General features: G+C 48.8%; 1 protein-coding gene across 1 annotated transcript in view; it reads left to right on the plus strand.

Annotated features, from left to right (window-relative positions):
* Positions 1 to 21,135, plus strand: part of DNAH9 (dynein axonemal heavy chain 9) — a 332,285-nt gene that overhangs the window by 37,971 nt on the left and 273,179 nt on the right. The window contains exons 12-18 of the mRNA XM_043585501.1: positions 2,264 to 2,332; positions 3,651 to 3,777; positions 7,540 to 7,795; positions 9,102 to 9,343; positions 15,376 to 15,511; positions 19,270 to 19,466; positions 19,557 to 19,981. Of these exons, the coding sequence (XP_043441436.1) occupies positions 2,264 to 2,332; positions 3,651 to 3,777; positions 7,540 to 7,795; positions 9,102 to 9,343; positions 15,376 to 15,511; positions 19,270 to 19,466; positions 19,557 to 19,981 (1,452 nt within the window). The remainder of the gene's footprint in view (positions 1 to 2,263; positions 2,333 to 3,650; positions 3,778 to 7,539; positions 7,796 to 9,101; positions 9,344 to 15,375; positions 15,512 to 19,269; positions 19,467 to 19,556; positions 19,982 to 21,135) is intronic.

Raw genomic sequence — 21,135 nt, forward strand, 5'->3', positions numbered from 1 at the left:
TCTGCGCCTTCTGGAACAGGCGCATCAGCTCCGCTGGGTTTGTGACTTCGAGAGACGCTGGACACCCTCACGCTTCTCTGCCAACTGGGAGGAGAAGTGGCCCAGCCCTCCGGAGCCGCATCAGTGCATCCAGGTAGAAGCCCGGGGAGACAGGTGTAGGAGGCGTGCAGGTGCAGGTTGATCAGGCAGTTGACGGTGGCCTCCACGGCGGTGGAATGATTCTGACGAATCTGGGAGCTCGTGGTTGGTCAGCAACAAGGACCTAAGCCCAGTAGACGCTGTTGGCTGGTCCCGGAGGCAGGGCACGGCTGACAGGATGATTCCAAAGCTTGCATCGGGGAAAGAGGTAGGAGGGTGCCGGGAGACTGGAAGAAGGGTTGGCACTGGGTCTGATCCTTGCACAAGGTGCTGAGGCCAGAGACAGACCCAGGGGCTACTGGGCGCGCTGCCCAGATGGAGTTTTTAGGGTGTTCTTCCTTGTGATTTTCTTACCATCTTCTCTCCAGTTTCCATTACTGCCAGAATACAACGTATAACGTATATAACGTAAAACGTACGTGTTCATGGACAGTTGGGGGTATCTGTAAGGCTTCCAGGCAAGAGTAGCTGTTAATAGTTACGTTTTTAGGGAGTCCGAAGTTATATGCGGATTTTTGCCTGCGTGGGGGTTGGCTGGCGTCCCTCACTCCCACGTTATTTAGGGGTCAACTACCTGTATGAATTGGCTATAAAGAACGTTTTCCATTCCTCACCACGAAGGGAGGGAGAACCCACAGGGACTTTGCAATTATTCCTGTGGCTCCTGAAACTTCCAGGCGACTGGCACGGGCCTCCAGTGTGAGAAACCCTTCTCCCCTCTGGCCTCACTCTGCTCCAGAAACAAAACTGGGATCCGGCGTCTTGAGGCTTGCAGAAATCCCACGGCTCGGGAGGCGAGAGCCGGGGGGAGCCAGCCCACCTGCTCCAAAGCCCTTCTCTCGCCTCCTTGCTGCCTCCCCAGCCACACCTGCTCCTTCACCGGGAACGGGGACTAAGGACTGGGAATAAAACGCCAGGAATTCCCGTGCTTTCGCTGCAGGCACGAGGGCTTATCCTGAGAGCTCAGGATATCTGGTGGAGAACCGTTGTGTTGGGTTAAGGAGCAAATGGGTTTTAAAAAATCTTTGCAATCAGCCGGGAGAACGAACAGAAACAGACGCTCCCACGCAGTCAGCGTGAAGGTGTCTGAAAATTACAGACACTTCGCCGATGTTCCCAGAGGCTGGACTCTCATTTCGTGTTGCTAAAGGAACGTCACAACCGGGCGACAGTGTGCCTCAGCCGGACCCTGCTTACATGCCACGTGGCCCCCAGCGTCCCTGCGGAAGCCTCTGTGTCCACGTGTGCGTTCACGTATGGGGGGCATAAGAGGTGGGAGGGGAAACTTGCATCGACGTGTCAGTGAGTAATGGGTAGGAAGTTTTGTCATCACATGTCCTAGAAGGATTTCAGAGGAGACATATACACGTGTGTGACATATATACATGTATACATATACGTATATACATATGTACATGTATACATGTATACATATATATGTATACACACACATCAGGTGTCACTTTATACAAATGTATACAAAATATTGTTTTGGGGGCGCCTAGGTGGCTCCGTCAGTTAAGCCTCTGATGTCAGCTCAGGTTATGATCTCAAGGTCTGTGAGTTCGAGCCCCATGTCAGGCTCTGTGCTGACAGCTCAGAGCCTGGAGCTGGCTTCTGATTCTGTCTCCCGCTTTCTCTACCCCTCCCTCGCTCATGCTCTCTCTCTCTCTCTCTCAAAATTAAACAAACATTAAAAAAGTTTTCAATATTGTTTTTATATTTGATGTTGTGTAGTTTTATTATGTTATAATTCATAACATTATGTACTTTTTTTCCTTAAATACAGAAAACTGTAGCACCTAGAATGTTCCTTTCGTCTCAATTTCCTTTTTAATTCAGATTTTGGAAGGACTTCACTTGCCCATGCATGACTGGCTGGGCTAGGAGAGGGGGTTGGTGGAGCCCAGCGTGGGGCGGAGTGGGATGGGGTGGGGTTCAGGTGCTGTGTTCACTGTCCCTGTCCCCTGGGGGTCGGCCTGCATTTCAGGAAGTGCAGATGCCCTCTAGTGGCCGGTGGACGACACTGGCGAGAAGGACGCGGGGAACAGGTGCAGTTTGTTACTTTGATTATTATTTTGACCTCTAAATCGATGCCATTTCCCCCCCTCTTTTGTGTGGATAGTTGCCTGGAATCTGCCGAAGGAAAGCGAATGACACAAAAATATGAAGATACGCTCTCACTGCTCGACAAGTAAGCGGCTTCTGGCATCGTATTGTTCTGCAAATGGCATAGCCACCCCCGGGCCCCCTCCCCGCCCCCGTGATGCCTTCTGTGGTTACCGGTTCCACGTAGATTCCTCAGTGGCTGCGCAGTGTCACTGTTTTAGGATGTAAACCCCGGTGTCTGTGAGTCCAGCGCTTCTGGGTCTCTGGGGAACGCGGCTGTGTTCCAGGAACAGACGCTTTCCAGGGTAGTTCGGTTGGGAGCATGAACTTGGCGGAGCCGGAGGAAGTAGGGTGCTCCCCGGGACACCTGGAGATCGGTGTCCCGGGAAATCACAGCAGCCGCTCGCGAAGCAGAAAGCAACGGTTTGTGCTGCGCAAAGAGAAAATAAGTTGCAAAAGTACTTCCTGCGTCCTCTTACGGAGAAAACAGAAGAATGACAGTTCACACGAACTCTTAGTTCCCGCTCTAAAGCTGCGGTTAGGTCTCGTGGTTCAGGCTGTGATGCCCGCAGCCTCAGCAACTCCGGTGATGTCACCGCATGCCCGGGCTGGGGAGCCCTTCGGTGCCTCCCACTGGCTCTTGTCACTTTCACGTGACCCGAAAAGCCCTCGCTGTGGCCTTTGCCTCCCTCTCCAGCCTCGTCCCTTCCCCTCTCCGGCCTCAGCCGTTCCAAGATCACACTCCATGTGTCTCTTCTCTGCCCTGTGGTGGTGCTGATGCTTCTGCTGGGGGACATCCATTTCCCTTTCACTCTCCTACCTGTACTCCTCCTTTGAGACTCCGTCAAGCCTCGCCTCAGCCCCTCTTCCATGCAGCCTTCCTGGCATTCTCCTCATCACACTCTCTTCCCCGCCACTAGATGCCCGATGCCCGGTACATCTCTCCAGGGTCGTACTTCTGTATTTTCCGTTTACCCGTGGTCCAGGGCCTTGCTCCATTTACCGTGGGGTGTTTATTCATCACGTTTTCAGTCATTGGGTCACGGCTGAGCGGCGGATGTCTGAGCTGCATGAAGATTAGGGCGAGAGCAAATCTTGCCCGATAACTTCTTCCCACGGTTAATGAGACTAATCACAACTCCCTTTATCTCCTCCAAAGATCGCATGGAGCCTCTCGACCGGGTTCTCATGTGCTACCTTTTGAAAGCTGAGTCAATGACTTTGACCTAAGAACGTAGCCAGGCATTTTACTGATGGTACCTTCAGTTTTTGTTATAGACGTGCACATATACCTATGTAGATATCTAGGTCACATACACATGAATAGATCTCTGTCTTCGGCGGGTCATTGCCGGGCGCTGGGAGGGTGCTTCAGAGGTGACTGTTGTCTCTGGTCCTCGCAGGTACGAGACGAGACTTTATGAAGACTGGTGTCAGGCCGTGTCGGAGAAGTCACAGTACAATCTTTCCCAGCCGCTTCTGAAACGTGACCCAGAGACCAAGCAGATCGCCGTCAACTTTAACCCACAGGTAAGGCGGCAGGAATTTCCTTGTGGGTTCCTGAAGAGACTCCTTTAACTCTGCTGATTTCAAAGGCAACAGAAGCGTCTTATAAGAAATTGCAGAAGCTGCCCGAGAGAATTTCCACCCCGGATCTCCCTTTCGGGATGAATCCCGCGGTGCGTTGTTTCCTTACGTTGTCCAGGGTCCTCATTTTCCTCCGTGGTTGGTCAATACGTTTGTGTCAGTTTTGCACAACAGAAAATACAGCAGAATATGTTTTTAACTTTCATAGTTGGGTGATAACAGCCTTGTTATGAACTCGACTCCACGTACAAAGTTAGAACGGCAGTTGCGTTCAAGATAAACTCATCCAGGGGCGCCTGGGTGGCTCAGTCGGTTGAGCGTCCGACTTCAGCTCAGGTCACGATCTCACGGTCCGTGAGTTCGAGCCCCGCGTCGGGCTCTGGGCTGATGGCTCGGAGCCTGGAGCCTGCTTCCGATTTCTGTGTCTCCCTCTCTCTCTGCCCCTCCCCCGTTCATGCTCTGTCTCTCTCTGTCTCAAAAATAAATAAACATTAAAAAAAAAAATTTTTTTTTAAAAAGATAAACTCATCCAAAAGTTTACATATCCTATTCTAGGTGTGCACCATCTGGAATTCGAGAAAGTATTTAAATAGGTAACAGGTATTGCTACGCCTGCCCTCAAGGAACCCACCAGCTAGTTGGGAGCTAGGACCTCAACATGCAAAAGTCTACCTTTATTAGATTATATGTGATAAATCTCCTTGGAGTAGCTTTGGAAATAAGACTCTAGATTACTGGTTCTCACCTGGGGCAATTTAGTCCCCTTGGAGATATTTTGGGTTGTCCATCATGGACTGGGTGCCAATGGTGTAGGGTGAGCAGATTCTTAAGGATGCAGCTAAACTTCCCACGACACTCAGGATGGCACCCCACAAGCAAGAGTTTTTGTCTGAAAATGTCAGGAGTGCTGAGATTGAGAGGCCCTGCTCTAGGTGATCAGAAGAGTTGAAGACCACCATGGGCTGTAGCAATGTGGAAAACTTCGTGCCAGAGAACGTGATAACCAAAAGCCAGCCCATATCAGGAAGTATATCGGAAAAAAAAAAAACAAACTTAAAAGCATGGGCCATGCTGAGCTAAACGCAGTCACCGACTTCTGTATCAATGGCGTGTTCTCGAGGTAGAGAGAGCCGGAAACTAAGCTGATAGCATGTGAGTGTCTTTTGAGAAAATTACAGTTTAAGTAGAACATCGACTCCGACGGCGATCGGAGTCAACAAAGGGGGTTGGAGGGTCCATTTCTTCGCTTCGGTAGCACATAAGCCTGTCGTTTGACTCCTTTAACTCCTTGGCATAATTTTATCGGCATTCACCGTGAGCAATGTTGATTGTTAAATGCCCAAACAGAGGAGGGACTGGGTTACCCACGAAGCCACAGTCCAGAGGTTATAACTGTAGGAATGAAGCCCTCAGGACGAGACAGTTTTGAGAATGGACCACTCCTCCTCTGTACACGCCAGAGCAGGACTCTTTCTCTCTCCCAATGTGCAGCACATAGTAGGCACTTTCGAAGTGTTCGTAGGCGGTAGAAGGAAAGAGGGGAGAGTGAAAGAGAGAAGAAAGGGGGAGAGGGAATACTTGAATTATAAAGTGAGTTACGGGGAGACAACCAAACACACAAGTCAAAGAGGAGCTGTATGTGTCCCTGTTTCCAGCTTCGAGCAACATGACAGTGGCCGTGCCAGTAAGAATGAACAGTAACACGTGTATCATTCTAGAGGGACATGATCAGATCTGCCCCTCTGGGGCCAGAAAAAAAATTCTTTTGCAAATTATGTAAAGTGTTTTAAATGCCCTATTATTGGATATTGAAATTATTTTCTCGTTTTATCAATCTGTATTTCACTGACCGAAAGATGCACTTTCTTTTTCTTTTTTGTTACATCTTCGCATCTCTGAAAATGGCATGTGTTTATAGTTTAACCACATTTTTCTTCCCTGGTTGGAAATGAAAAGAGAATCTTAACATTGAAACATGTTGGAAAGAAATAAAATACAGTCTAAATAAAGCTACAGGAAACATCCTTAGTTATTGTTGTGTCCTTCCTTGATGATTTATGTGGGATAAAGGCCTGGAAATGGGGTAAAGGGTGTTCACATTGTGAGGATTCACATATACATTATCAATTGGTTCTTTTTTTTTTTAATTTTTTTTTAAACGTTTATTTATTTTTGGGACAGAGAGAGACAGAGCATGAACGGGTGAGGGGCAGAGAGAGAGGGAGACACAGAATCGGAAACAGGCTCCAGGCTCTGAGCCATCAGCCCAGAGCCTGACGCGGGGCTCGGACTCACGGACCACGAGATCGTGACCTGGCTGAAGTCGGACGCTTAACCGACTGCGCCACCCAGGCGCCCCTCAATTGGTTCTTCAGGAAGATGGAACTCAGTCATATCTCTTCCAGGAAGATATCCATTTCTTCAAATCACCCCTAGCCTGTTGAACTAAGTGTGTGTGTGTATATGTGTATATATATATATATAGTATCTCAACATTGTTTTAATTTGTATTTATTTGGCCACTAGTAAAGTAGAACCTTCTCCTCTGTTCATTGGCCGGTCATAGTTCTTCTACAAATCACTTGTTCGTGTCTCTTGCCCACTTCGGAGTGGAAGTGCCCTCTTTTCCTGTGAATTTGTTAGAATATTTGGGAAATATTTGTCGCATATTAAGAAATCCATTGCATATGTTTCAGACCTGTTGGAATGTGCCGTTTTATTAAGTGAACGATATTTAATGCCTGCAACCTTTTATATTTTATTTTCCGGTTGTATGTTTGGAAGGGCCTTCTCCGCCTCAGTATTATATAAGTAGCCCTGATGTTTTAATTTTCTGTTTTCAGTTTTTACACTTAAATTTTTAATATCTGTCTTGAGCTTATTTCAAACAAAGTAGGAGACTGAAGCCATTTCCCCACCAGATGGTTAGCATTTGCCTTCATCCTGGGTAGGGTTGGCTGGGCCGCAGCGGAGCACTGACCCAGAGCCACTGCGAGGAGAGCTGGGAGCCCAGGTGTCTCCATGCAAAGGGGAGGGGAGTGGGAGGCGGGTGGGAAGTATATCTGGGGTGTTTTGTTGCCCACACTAATACACGTCTGTCCTCGTGGGTTCAGGGGTAAACGCAATAAATAGCGAAGACCGCAATACCTAGCAACCCAGCCAGAGGTCTCTTTTTCCATTGGCCCACATCTGCTTCGCCTCTCACCGTTCAGTTCCACTGAACTCCGTGCCCACGGACGTCCAGAGAGGCCTGGGTGACACAAAGGCGTGCCAGCACAGGCTCAGAGAAACAAAGGGCTGTTTCCAATGGTTCCATTTCACAATTAAACTCGTACAATAGCATCTCCTCTCAGTTCTGTCCGTGTCTGTGTGTGCGTGACCTCATTGGGGTGAGCCCGTCACTGCATCCATCAGCCATGTGCCCGAAAGCATCAGGGTAATCTGTCCAGCGTTGTTTTTGTTACTCTTTGGGATTGACGGACTTGACGGACTTGGTAAGCCTTGCTGCGTCTGAGTCCTCTACTTTCTCAATTTCAAAACTCAGTTTCCCTTCTCTAGATGGAAGGAGCAGGTAGGAGCAAACGTTACGAAGGGACCCGTTACGAAGGTCTTTGGGCCCCTGGGGTTTTCTAGTCCTTGACTGATGATTGCCACCCTTTACTGCCCCGGAGCTGTAACCCCTTTAATGCCGATTTCCTTTTCCAGCTGACTTCGGTGCTGAAGGAAATGAGTTATCTTGAATCGAGGCAGATGCGACATGTTCCTGAGACAGCAGCAGCCATGTTCTCCTCCAGGGAATTCTATCGGCAGCTCGTGGCGAAGTTGGAACTGATGGCGAATTGGTACAACAAGGTTATGAAAACTCTTGTAGAGGTGGAATTGCCATTGCTGGAGAAAGAGCTGGGGAACATCGATCTCTGCCTGAAAGCTGCAGAAGAGACTCTGAACTGGAAAACGGAAGGTAGCAGGGCACTGCCTGGAATCTGGGGAGGGGGGTGGCGGTCAGGATCCCGATAGGCCTTCTCTTTGGTTATGATTGGTAGACTGAGAAGACGTTGCCGCCACGCGTTTGGGGAGGCTCAGGGTTTGCGTGACATACCCTGAGGTCTCCAACATATATTGGGCACTCCGTGAATGAGGGCTTTTCTTATATCATCACTGTCACTTAATTTTTGTCACTAAAATATAGACACCTTTTTTTAAAACTTTTTTTTATTTATTAAATAATCTTTACCCCCAACATGGGGCTCAAACTCATGACCTTGAGATCAAGAGTCCCATGTGCCACCGACTGAGCCAGCCAAGCACCCCTAGATTGTAGACATCTTAAGTGAGGGTACCATGATTTATTTCTTGTGTTTCTTCCAATTCAGTACTTTCATTGATGGATTAACTTTTGCAGGGTACTATGTAAGGGACCTCAACGGCACTTGGAATATGAGGTGTATGGGACGTGGCTCCTACCCTCAAAGAACTCACGTTTAGTGGGACCAACAGACATATGTACAACCATAAATCACCCAAGACAGGCTATGATAAAAAGCCTTCACAGAGTTAAAAATAAAGTGTGCCAAATCACAGGGGAGGGAGATTAATTCTCATTAGAGTCCTCGAAAGAGTTCATGTTTGCAAAGGAGGTCACCATCAACTCACAGAAGTCTTGGAATGCCATATTAAACGAGTTAGAACTTTATTTTATGTGCAAGAGGGAGCAATGTTTTCAACGTTTTTTTTTTAATTTTTTTTAATGTTTATTTTTGAGACAGAGACAGAGCATGAATGGGGGAGGGTCAGAGAGAGAGGGAGACACAGAATCGGAAGCAGGCTCCAGGCTCTGAGCTGTCAGCACAGAGCCCGACATGGGGCTTGAACTCACGGACCGTGAGATCATGACCTGAGCCGAAGTCGGACGCTTAACCGACTGAGCCACCCAGGCGCCCCTGTTTTCAACATTTAATGAGGCGAAAGTGCTTTTCAGAAGGTCCATAACCCAAAGACAATCATGATGGTGCACTGGTGTGCCCCAGCAACTATGACAATTTCTGTGCTCTTGGTTGGTAAGCATTACCTCCTCGTTTCTTTTCCTCCATAAGCAGGGTGATGGTAAGCATTGGCTTTTCGACACAGCCAGGAAGAAAAAGACTCTGGTGCTAACAAAATAACTTGTGCAAGAAAGCCTTTTGAAACCTACAGATATTAAATCCGTACCTTCCGTAGCAACTAGACCTTTAACTCTTTCAATTAAACGTATTTCTTTTGGGGAGCAGGCATTTGGGATTATGTCATTCAAATCACCAACAGCGTTCGTGATCTCGAACAAAGGATTCAGAAAGCCCAAAACAATGTGGAAGAGATTCAAAACATCATGAAAACGTGGGCGTCTCCGATATTTAAGAGAAAAGATGGAAAAAAGGAATGTCTCCTTTCCATGGATGACCAGCGCAACCGGATGGAAAAATACTACGATCTCATCAAAGAATCTGGACTTAAGATTCATGCCCTCGTTCAGGTAATAACCAGCCTGTCGGATGCGCCTACCACTAGCAGAGGGAAAGCGTCAGGAAGTGTTTGGATGCCGTAAGTGATTTGAAAATTAGAACGCTCAACAGATCCCGTGACTTCTGCATTCAGGGTAGAAGTTTATAGTGCGAGAGAGAGAACTAAAGCTAACAGATCGGTAGAGAGAAAATCACATTCTGGTACCAGTGTGTCAAAATTAATACTGTCGTAACGGTGTCACCGCATGACCTAAGTCCCACGCCAAACCCCGAGGACATAGAAGGAGATGCCAAGTACAGAACCCTAGAGTCCGTAATGGATCAGAGTTGCTATTTTTGATTAGCTGTGGTTTGAATCACAGTAACATGCTGTACTTTGACTCTGTTAATTTTATTTATCTGTTTTCTAATTCATTAATTGCTTTGTTTTTAAGTTTTATTTCTTTATTTTGAGAGAGCAAGAGAGAGAGCACGATCAGGGGAGGGGTAGAGAGGGGGTGGAGAGGGGATCCCAAGCAGGCTCTGCACTGTCAGCTCGGAGCCCGACTCGGGGCTCAAACTCACAAACTGCGAGATCGTGACCTGAGCCAAAATCAATAGTTGGACGCTTAACCAACTGAGCCACTGAGGCGCCCCTCTAGTTCATTAATTTCTGTTCTTTGTGCTTTATCCTCTCTTTCCTTAATTTGAGGTTGTTCTCCCCTTTTCATTCTCCCCCTACCCGCCAAGGGCAGAAACTTAGGGTATTGATTCTAAGCCTTTCTTCTTTTCTGATACAAGCATTTGATGTAATTTTCTCTCTTAGCTGTACTTGAGTTGCATTCCACAAATTTCATGTGCCTCATTTGCATTGTCATTGACTCTTAAGTTTTTCTGCTCGTGACTCATTGTTTAATGGTCATTTGGAAGCACACTGTTTCGTTTCCATATGTTCAGGGCTTCTCTGGATAGCTTAGTGAAATCGACCTTGAGTTCAGTCCAGTTGTGGCCAGAGAAAGTACTCTGTAAGATCCAAATCATTTGGAATTCACCAAAACTTGTTCCATGACCTAGAATACTGTCCCATCTTACTGCACATTCCTCGTACACTTGACAATGCCTTCATTCTTCCATTGTTGGGTGCAGTGCTCTATGAATCTCCGTTAAAGTTCAAAGTGGTTGATACTGTTGTTCAGATCCTCTGTATGGTTTCAGGATTTCTTGTCTGTCTGTTCTACCAATTACCGAAAGGGACGTGTTAACATCTCCGCCTGTGACTTTGGGTGATTTGACTAAAGCTTTAGTGCGGTCTGAGTTTTCATCAAGTTTGTGATGCTCTTTTAATACAGACACATTTATAATATCATGACTTTCTGATTCCTTCTCTTATAGACAGTATAGTAGAAACTTACTTTCCTAACAACTCTGCCTATTAACTGGGTTGTTTAGACTATTACGGTTAGTGTAATTATGGGTGTGCTTGGATTTAGCCCTACCATCTGGCTATTTCCTGTTTGCTTCATCTCTGTTGTGTTGTTCTGCTCCTCCGTTCCTTCCTTCTTGTTATTCGCTATTTTTTTTTTTTTACTTAACGTTTATTTATTATTGAGAGATAGAGACAGAGCATGAGCATGGGAGGGGCAGAGAGAGGAGGAGGCACAGAAGCCGAAGCAGGCTCCAGGCTCCGAGCTGTTAGCACAGAGCCCGACGTGGGGCTCGAACTCACAAACCGCGAGATCATGGCCGGAGCTGAGGTCAGACACTCAACTGACTGAGCCACCCAGGCGCCCCTGTTATTCTCTATTTTTAAAAATATCCTATTCTGATTTCTCAATGGGTATTCCATCTTTTACTTTAATGATGCTGTCATTGCATTACATTTGTTGTGGGTTATAGGTCTCTAATTACAATCAGTGATTGTTTTCCCATCAAATATAGGAACGTAGCCACAGTATGGTTCAATTCAAACACCCCCGTTCATCTTTGGTACTGTTGGGGTGTGTGTGTGTGTGTGTGTGTGTGTGTGTGTGTGTGTGTAACAAATCCCACACTAAATCCCAGGCCTTGTAGACTATTCTATATTTTTGCCTTAAAAACTCAAGAAAAGGGACTCCTGGGTGGCTCAGCCGGTTAAGCGGCCGACTTCAGCTCAGGTCACGATCTCGCGCTTCGTGGGTTCGAGCCCCGCCTCGGGCTCTGTGCTGATGCCTCAGAGCCTGGAGCCTGCTTCGGATTCTGCGTCTCCCTCTCTCTCTGCCCCTCCCCCACTCATACTCTGCCTCTCTCCATCTCTCAGAAATGAATAAACGTTAGAAAAAAACTCAAGGAAAAAAATACTTCTGGTGCTTTAGACCCACCCACATACTCGCCATCTCCAGACTTGTTTCTTTTCCCCTTCTTCCGTAAAGCTGACTTGCCACCTGTAGTCATTTCTCTGCAGCCTGAAGAGCTCCATTCAGTTTTTCTTGCAACTCCAGTCTGCTAACGACATGTCCGCTCAGCTTTTGTGTATCTGAGATGTCCTTGTTTCACTTCTGGTCTCGACGGATAGTTTCACTGGATAGAGAATTCTGCGTAGACGGTTTTATTTTCCCTACAAAAGTTATTTCCTTGTCTCCTCCCCTCCAATGCTTCTGAGGCGAAGCCAGCTGCATTTGGTGTCTTTGCTCCTATATATGCGGAGTATTGTGTCTCCCAGGCTGCTTTTAATAGATTCTTTTTTTTTTTTTTTAAATCCTTGGACTTCTTTTTTTCTGCCTCACTACCATGTGCCTAAATAGGTTCACTTTCTGTTCACCCAGCTTGGAGTATGTGGGCTTATTGAACCTGTTTTTCATGAAAGTTGAGGAGTTTCTTTTTTCTCTTTTTAATTAAAAAAATTTTTTTTAATGTTTTATTTATTTATTCTTTTTTTCAGCGTTTATTTATTTTTGGGACAGAGAGAGACAGAGCATGAACGGGGGAGGGGCAGAGAGAGAGGGAGACACAGAATCGGAAACAGGCTCCAGGCTCCGAGCCATCGGCCCAGAGCCCGACGCGGGGCTCGAACTCCCGGACCGCGAGATCGTGACCTGGCTGAAGTCGGACGCTTAACCGACTGCGCCACCCAGGCGCCCCGTTTTATTTATTTTTGACAGAGAGAGAGAGAGAGAGAGAGACATGGAGCATGAGCGGGGGAGGGGCAGAGAGAGAGGGAGACGCAGAATCTGAAGCAGGCTCCAGGCTCCGAGCCATCAGCACAGAGCCCGAGGCAGGGCTCGAACTCATGAACCGTGAGATCGTGACCTGAGCCAAACAAAGTCGGCCGCTTAACCCACTGAGCCACCCAAGCGCCCCAAATTTGAGTTTCTAATCAAATTATGCCATGCTTGTCTCCTGATTCCAACATCCGTTTTATTTTCTGCGTCTGTTTTTGTTTTTAATGTGACAGAAGTTCCTTTTTGTCTCCATAAAACAAGTCTTAGGAACGGGCATCCCCGGATTGGTATGGCGGCTATTTGCTGAGTATGTTGTTGGTGATTGTTTCCTCTCTCGGTTAAACGTCACACTCTCCTGCTTCTTTGCGTGTCTAGTGATTTTTTCTTATTATATCTTAGTCATGTCGGATGCCACTTTAGGATCTGAGCGTTAGTCCCCTTAAAGGGTTCGTGTTTTGCCTTGGCAGGCAGTTAACTTACCGTTGGGTCAGCTGGTCCTGCCGAGGCTCGGTTTTAAGCTTTGTGAGGGTGGGTCCGAGGGGGCCTGACTCTAAGACAAAGCAGCTCTAACCCCCAAGCACGGTGTTGCTGGGGGCTCAGCAGAATGTGCCTGGGCTATCTGTAAGATGTCCTCATTTATGTCCGAAGGCACACAGATATTTTCCAGATATATTACCGGATATTCCCAGATATATTACCGCAGGCCCACACAGTCTCCATGCAGCTTCACGGCACCCTGACAACTGTTCTCCACCAGGCCTCGCAGAGTCTGGCCCTAAGGATGTGCAGCTTACCACCCAGAGACTGCAGAAGATTCGGCAATCTCAGTAGCCCCAAACCCCAACTGCTGGGTGGTCTTCTGCCCATCAGGAAGGACCCTGTCACTGCGGTCTACTTCTCCATGCCATAGTTGGGAAAGTGCCTCTAGGTCGGGAGCCAGGTGAAACTCACCATGTGTGTGTGTGTGTATTTCCCTTCTCCCGAGGAGCACAGCCCCATTTTCCTGTTATCTAATTGCCCCCCAAGAATGGTTTCTTGTGCTGCATCTGCCATAGCTGCATCTGTGTCGCGGACGGACAGGTCTGATCTCACCCCTCTGTCTTGGCCAGAAAATCGGAAGCTGGAGCCGTTTCTTCTTGGTTCACAGAAATTCCAACAGTTTTGCCCCCCCTCCCCCCCGCCCCCAGACCATAGTAGATTTGAGGTAAAGAGTCGAAAGGTACGGGGAGCTATACTGAGAGCATGACGTTGAGGAGATAAAACCGTACAAAGCAGTCAGAACTGAATGTTTTACACAATAAAGAAGCAAACAGACATACGGGCTTACTGACACCCGAGAACAACTCTGTAGTGTCACTGTGTTGTGATTTGTGTGATGTTGGGCTTTAAATCATTCAGAAACTCTTCTACCTGCATAGGAAGGAAAGGGGTATGTTAATGCATTTTGGGAATTTTAGAGTTTTATCATGTAAAGACAGGATCGTCAGACTTTTTTTTTTCAATATTTTATTTAACTTCTAGTTAGTTAACACACAGTGCAACATTGGTTTCAGGAGTAGAATTTGGTGATGCATCACTTACATACAACAGCCGGGGCTCATCCCAATAGATGCCCTCCTTAATGCCCATCTAGCCCATCCCCCACCCACGTCCCTCCATCAATCCTCAGTTCTCTGCATTTAAGAATCTATGAGGGGCGCCTGGGTGGCTCAGTTGGTTAAGCGTCTGACGGCTCAGGTCATGATCTCGCGGTACAGGGGTTCGAGCCCCGCGTCGGGCTCTGTGCTGGCAGCTCGGAGCCTGGAGCCTGCTTTGGATTCTGTGTCTCCCTCTCTCTCTCTCTCTCTGCCTCTCCCCTGCTTGTGTTCTCTTTCTCTCTCAAAAATTAACGTTAAAAAATTTTAATAAAGAATGAGATTTTTTAAGTTTATTTTTGGGAGAGAGCACGCGCAGAGGAGGGGCGGAGAAAGAGTGAGAGGGGACCTCAAGCAGGCGCCGCACTTCCATTGCAGAGCCGGGTATGGGGTCCGATCTCATCAACGGTGAGATCGTGAACCTGAGCAGAGATCAAGAGTCAGAGGCTTAACCCACTGAGCCGCCCAGGCGCCGCTATGAGATTTTTTTTTTTAATTCAGGGGGGTTTATACGTGGGAATGTTTGTAAAGGGGCGTGAGTCGCCTAAAAAACGTACCTCTTCAGAGTAGTTACCACTTTCTTTGAAGATGTGCGATAAATAGAGAGTCGATGTCAGAAGGCTTAATGATGAAAATGATGGCGGTAGGTGGGATGTGTGTGCCCCACGCCACCAGGTCAGGGAGGAGGGAGAGAGCCTGCACGCATTCCTTGATGTGTGTACGTTTTCTAAATCACTCAGCCGGCTGCTTTTAATGGCAACTGCCCTGAGCAAACCCCTCCAGCCCATTTCTGGGGACTCGCCAGGAAATGCTTTACTTGCTTGAACCCCAAAGTTCTTACACGCCTCGAATCACCAAGCCCTCTATCCATAGCGTCCCTTTTTCTCTCTGCCCCGACTCCCGTCTTGATATCGCTTCTCCACGGCGTACCTGTCAGCACTTATAAATCAACACCCTATGTCCCATCTTTCCTGGGAAAGTGGCCGGGCCCCCTCCTCCTTCCTCAGGGACAGGATGAGACCCCATCTGCCCTTCACCGATTAACTTTGTGATCCTTTCGATCAATGATTAAACCCATTAGACAATATGGATTCAACATCCGTGTGATAGCAAACTTTTCACGAGAATGCTTTTCTCCCCCCTCTAGGTTGTTTTCATTCCCGTCAATGAGAACTAGACCAGTCCTTCCGTATTATTCAACATGGTTTCAATCCGTTCTTCTTTATTTTGTAGGAAAACCTAGGTCTGTTTGCCGCGGACCCAACCTCTAATATCTGGAAGGCTTATGTTAAGTACATAGACGATATGTTGCTGGATGGATTTTTTCTTGCCATTGAGTGCTCCCTCAAGTACCTTCTGGAAAACACCGGTATGTACTGGTTTATGGATGTGTGTTATTGCCACAAAGATAACAGTGGCACCAGTTGAACAAAAGTGAAGTGTGATCGAGTGCTTTGTGACTTTTTTCCCAAAATGTTGTGGATGTTTTGTGAGCTACACACAGGAGCATAGCAAAGGTATTGAGTTCCTGCATCGTTCCTGGAGAAAAGATTTCTCTCTCTTTAAAACTCAGATGATAAACCAGGCTCACAGATAGTGAAGCCCTTAGCAAAAGCAAAACCATAAATGCCACTTCAATCCAAATAAAGCTTCAGGGGGTGCCTGGCTGGCTTCGTCGGGAAAGTGTGCGACTCTTGATCTCGGGGTTGTGGGTTCAAGTCTGGGCTTGCCTCGTGGTATTGGGAGGGGGACGTTTTGTGCCTTCAAGCTTAATGTACTCTCTTTCTGTGGTCTTTCGAGAACATAGGCAGCAGCCAGGTTAAGTGGAAGAAACAGAGTGTTTCTATGTGAAAAGGGTCAGACCAGCTGGGGATGAGGTCGCTTTCAGGAGGAAAAGGAATGTTAAGAAGGGTAATGGGCATTGTCTGAAGTGGTTAAAAATCGTTTTGAATTTCTGATGGATAGAACTGAGTTAAGGTGCACAGTGTCGAGGGTACAGTCAGGGCCAGCCTTGGCTAGGAAGTCATGGGATGGAAAGGGCGGAAGGGTTCGGGAAGAAGCTGAATTAAACCTTCACATTCTGGGACGCCTGGGTGGCTCAGTCATTTGGGTGTCCGACTCTCGATCTCAGCTCAGGTCACGATCTTGAGGTGGTGAGTTCAGGGCCCGCATTGGGCTCTACGCTGGGCACGAAGCCTACTTACAAAAACAAAACCAACCCTTCATATCCTGATAGCTTCTGAGCAGCTTAGCAAGGATCACCCTGAAGAATTAATCGAAAGGGAAAGACCGAGGGGAATAGGTTGAAGCCACAGGATAAAGGTGAGATGAGAGTTTAAGATATTAAGTCCAACCCAAGGAGGGAATCCAGAGGTCAAATGGATAGGTCAAGGTCTGTCCAGACACCCAGCCCAAAGAAGACGGCAGGTGCAGGCCCCTGGGCTGAGAATACAGAGGGAAGCGAGGCTCGGTGCTGGGTGTAGCTCAGACAGGCAAACCCCATGTGGTCTTGGTAAGTGGAGTGACTGGGGTCAGCGGCACAGTCTTTGTTTGCAGGGTTGCAGGAAGCTCCAAATCAAGGAGATCAGGCAGCAGGAAACAGCCTCCAGTATAGTCAGCAAGGTTGGGGTGGCGGGGTGGGGGGATCCCGGGGGCGAGTAGCCAGTGGGGCACAGAGCGCAGGCACTGAGACCAGAGAACTGGCTTCTGGGGAGCAGCGCTGACAGTGCTCATCATAGAAAACCAACCAAACGTCCTCTAGAAGGTCCGGGAAGATGCCCCAACACCCTTGCCATAGGCACTGCATAAGAAATGGTCCCTAAACATAGTGACTCCACACTTGACCGGTGCCCGTCTAGCTCTCCCGACCTGGGCTGTCTCCCCTGCTTCCTTTATCATTTCCACCTTTTTGTGCTTGGTGAGACCAGGACCATTCCCAGGGCTTGGGCTGGACTCCCTGTCGCCTCTCAGAATGCAAACCCTGCCCAGGTTAGATGCTACCCACCCTACCGAGAAATGCTCTTCCCTCTCCTGAGTCCCAAAGTGACTGACCGCTGAGACTGAGTCTGTCTCAGTACAGACTGAGACAATCTGGTTTTTTTTTTTTTAACGTTTATTTTTATTTTTGAGACAGAGACAGAGCATGAACGGGGGAGGGTCAGAGAGAGAGGCAGACACAGAATCTGAAACAGGCTCCAGGCTCCGAGCTGTCAGCACAGAGCCCGACGCGGGGCTCGAACCCACATACCGCGAGATCGTGACCTGAGCCGAAGTCGGACGCTTAACCGACTGAGACACCCAGGCGCCCCGACAATCTGGTTTTTACGGTCACGATGTTGTCGTTCCGTCTCATGTAGGGATTCGGTTCTCATGAGAGCGCCTGGGACAGAAATCTCACGGTCAAAACAGTCTCATGAGTCTTCTACCTCCTGTAGACCCTACGCAACCTGGTCTGCGAAGTTTTCAGTATCTCATACAGAGAGTAATGCAGAATATGTCCTGAGTACGTAATGCAAAGTGTGATGTTATAGGTGTTTTTAAAAACTATTCCATGATGGCATAATTACCGTGTATTCCCTTGAGTTAAATTTGCATTTGATGGGACCCTCCTGAATCCAGTCATGCAAATTTATCATCCCTGCAATTTTTTTTAATGTTTATTTACTTTTGAGAGAGAGAGAGAGAGAGAGAGAGAGAGAGAGAGAGAGAGAGCGCACAAGTGGAGGAGGGGCAGAGAGAGAGGGAGACACAATCTGACACAGGCTCCAGGCTCCGAGCTGTCAGCACAGAGCCCCACACAGGGCTCGAACTCACGAACTGTGTGAGACCATGACTTGAGCCGAAGTCGGACGCTCAACCGACTGAGCCACCCAGGCGCCCCTATCATCCCTACAGTTTTCAAGGCAAGGCCCTAGTCCAACTTATCTTTGAGGATCCCCCCAGTTACTTTAGGTGGGGTGAGTGACTAAGCTATGGTAACGAAAACTCCATCAATCACGTGGCTTAAAGGACAAAAAGGTCTATCCCCCAAGTTCTAGACTCAGGTGAGCGTTCAGGTTAGCGGGTGGGTTCCTGCCATGCTGTGGTTCCCCCACGTTCGTGTTCCTGCCTTGTCTTCACTTCCGTGATGGAGCCGGGCCACTGCCACATCCGGGCTCTGTCCATGAGCGGAGAAAAGAGCGAGCACAGAGATGACTCCCCTGCTGTCTCAAGGGCTGCAGCCCAGAGGCGGCAGCCCTCGCTTTTCCCCACATCCCACTGGGGAGGGAATCGTGCCCACCCTGACCTCTGCTTCTAGGGAGGAAGGGGATGAGGATTCCGATGAGTCTCCACCACCCGCAGCATGCTGTGCGGAACAGTCTCCCGAATATTTCCAGTTAAGATGGCCTGGGAATCTAAGTGGTTATTAATAAAAGTTGAAGCGCTAATCTCGTACTTGGAACATCTTGCTCCGTGTTATATTTTGATTTAAATTTAGCAGGGCAAGTTAGTCTAGCAAGTAATCGGGGATCCATTAATTATGTATAGTGTTTTTAAATTTTTTATCACCGTAGGACTACAGAATTGAAGTCAGTTCTGTTTTCGTGGAACAGGATGAACGGCCAGGGTTGTGAGTTGTCTTTCATTTATTTGCTTACGCGACCATTGATAAGAACGCCTCGGTTCACCTACTGACAGCCGATGCGGTCACGTGGCTTCTTCTCTAGGAAGAAGTCAGCCGCTTCCTAGAAACGAGCTGTGCAAAATCAACCTGTTCTCCACCGCCCCCGCCTCGCTCCCCCGACCCAGGCACCTGGGAACGTGGAAGGGGACTGGCTTGGGTTGATCAGTCACTGGGACGTGCTCTCCGAGGACAGGAGGGTAAATGTCCTACAATGCCCAGGACGGCCCTGTGCAAGAATTGGCCTATTCGAAATGTCAGTGGCTCCCCTGTCAGTAAACACTGCAAGACCGTCCCCCCTCACCTTTTCCGGGGGGTTAGCAAATTTTACATTTCCATTTTTCCTATACCCGAACAGCTGGTGTTAAGGGAAAAAAGGTTCCGAGTGCTTTGAGAACGGGTATGGCGCTTTGCCCGTCTTGACATCCTTCTTTGTTTTGTGTGTGTGTGTTTTCCTTGTGTTTCAGAAAGTAAAGCTGGACTCACCCCGATATTTGAGGCACAGCTGTGCTTAGTGATACCAGAATTGGTTTTCTCTCCATCCCTGGAGTCTGGAGTGAAGGGTGGCTTCTACGACACCGTCGAGGGTCTGGTGGCCAACATTTTTGGAATATCGTCTTTGGTGCCACGGCTTTCCCCACAGAACGGCTCTCTCCACTACCAGGTACCAAATTCACAACCATCCCGCCTTCCCCCGCGACCTCGTGCAAAGTGTTGGTGTAACCGCCTGCTGTGGTCTTGCCCCCCACCCCAGGTTGACATGGAGGGCGTGGCCCACTTGGCCAGCTTGAGGAGCACGCTCCTGGACAGGGTTCAGAGCATGATGGCCGTCTGCAGTGGCTATCGGAACACTTTCAGCCAATACTCCTACCTCTACGTGGAGGACCGGAAGGAGGTTCTGAGTCAGTTTCTGTTGTATGGACGTGTCCTCACACCCGAGGAAATGGAAGCCCACGTAGACGATGGCCTTCCAGAGAACCCCCCTCTCCTCCATCAGTTCAAGGCACAGATCGACTCCTACGAGAAGCTCTACGAAGAAGTGTGCGGGCTGGAGCCCGTCAAGGTGTTTGACGGCTGGATGAAAATCGACGTGCGACCCCTTAAAGCATCTCTGCTGAACCTCATTAAGAGGTGGAGCCTCACATTCAAGCAGCATCTCGTTGACCACGTCACTAACAGGTAAGACCGTCGTTCTAGCTTTCTTCCGGCATCCCGAGCCATTGGGGCCGCCATGTTTTTTCATCTTCTTCATCGTTTTCCCCAGTGGGTTCATTGGCTCAGTGAAAAATTGAAATGGCTCATTGAGGTTCCAGGCCCTCGGACACTGGTGGTAACGTTAGTCCTGCGCTTTCCTTGGTTCACCAGGCGTGGCCTCTTCTGGTTTTATTTTCCATCCGGGGCCCAGTGCGTGAAAGGCACTCGGTGAGTGGTAAACCACGTTCCGCGTGATGATGGCAGATCCAGGCTCCCTTTGCAGCCCTGCGAAATCTCTTCAAGCCTGAGAAATGGAGGGCATCTAATGGGCCTCTTAGATTTTATTTCTACCACTCCCTCCTTGTCTCGGATGACCCCGCTTTGCAACGTAGAAGTCACGAAATCCCCACACTCCCGATGCCCGTGCGTGTGCCATTCTAGCCACGGGGCAGACAGGACCTGACATTGTTCCCCGGGGCACCTTGACTACCCAGCACCAGGCTCTGCCACCCAGAGCATCGGCCTCCGGGTGAACAGGTCTGTGCTCAGTCTCCTGGTCACTTCACCTTGGTCTGCTCCCCACAGATCTGCCACAGTCAGAACCTCAACTAGCACCCCCCACCCTGAGTCCTTCGGGGCAGTCGTGGTCCCTCTGTGCAGCCATCAGCCTGTGGTGTATCAGCTGCGCCTACAGGGGAGCCGACCCGCCCCCTCCCTTGATTCTGGGGGTGGTTTCGCTCAATGCTCCCGCCGCCCCGCCCGGTGATCTAGCACCGTGAGCAGAAAGGAAATGACCCCACGGAGGACGTGTCTGTTTGCAAATAAATTCCAAGAGACCCTACCGGGGTGAGGGTCCTCCGCATTCACGGAGGACCGTGAACGTTGTTCCACATTCACGGAGTTGTCCACATTCACGGAGATGTCTCTGAATGTCTCTGCTCCACGGTCCCTCTCCGTTGGTAGGTCTGGGGATCCAAGGACATGGAGGCGTGTCTCAAACACAGGCCTTATTATCATTCACGTGCGGTGGGGCCACCCGAGAGACCCCGTAGGCAATGAACTGCCCCTGAGAAGAGAGTTGGTTCTACAACTGGGTTCTCAGGACAGGACGCACCATGCCGCCCATGCAGGGCTGCAAG

The sequence above is a fragment of the Prionailurus bengalensis genome, chromosome E1 (assembly GCF_016509475.1).
Source record: "Prionailurus bengalensis isolate Pbe53 chromosome E1, Fcat_Pben_1.1_paternal_pri, whole genome shotgun sequence".
NCBI classification, from domain to species: domain Eukaryota; kingdom Metazoa; phylum Chordata; class Mammalia; order Carnivora; family Felidae; genus Prionailurus; species Prionailurus bengalensis.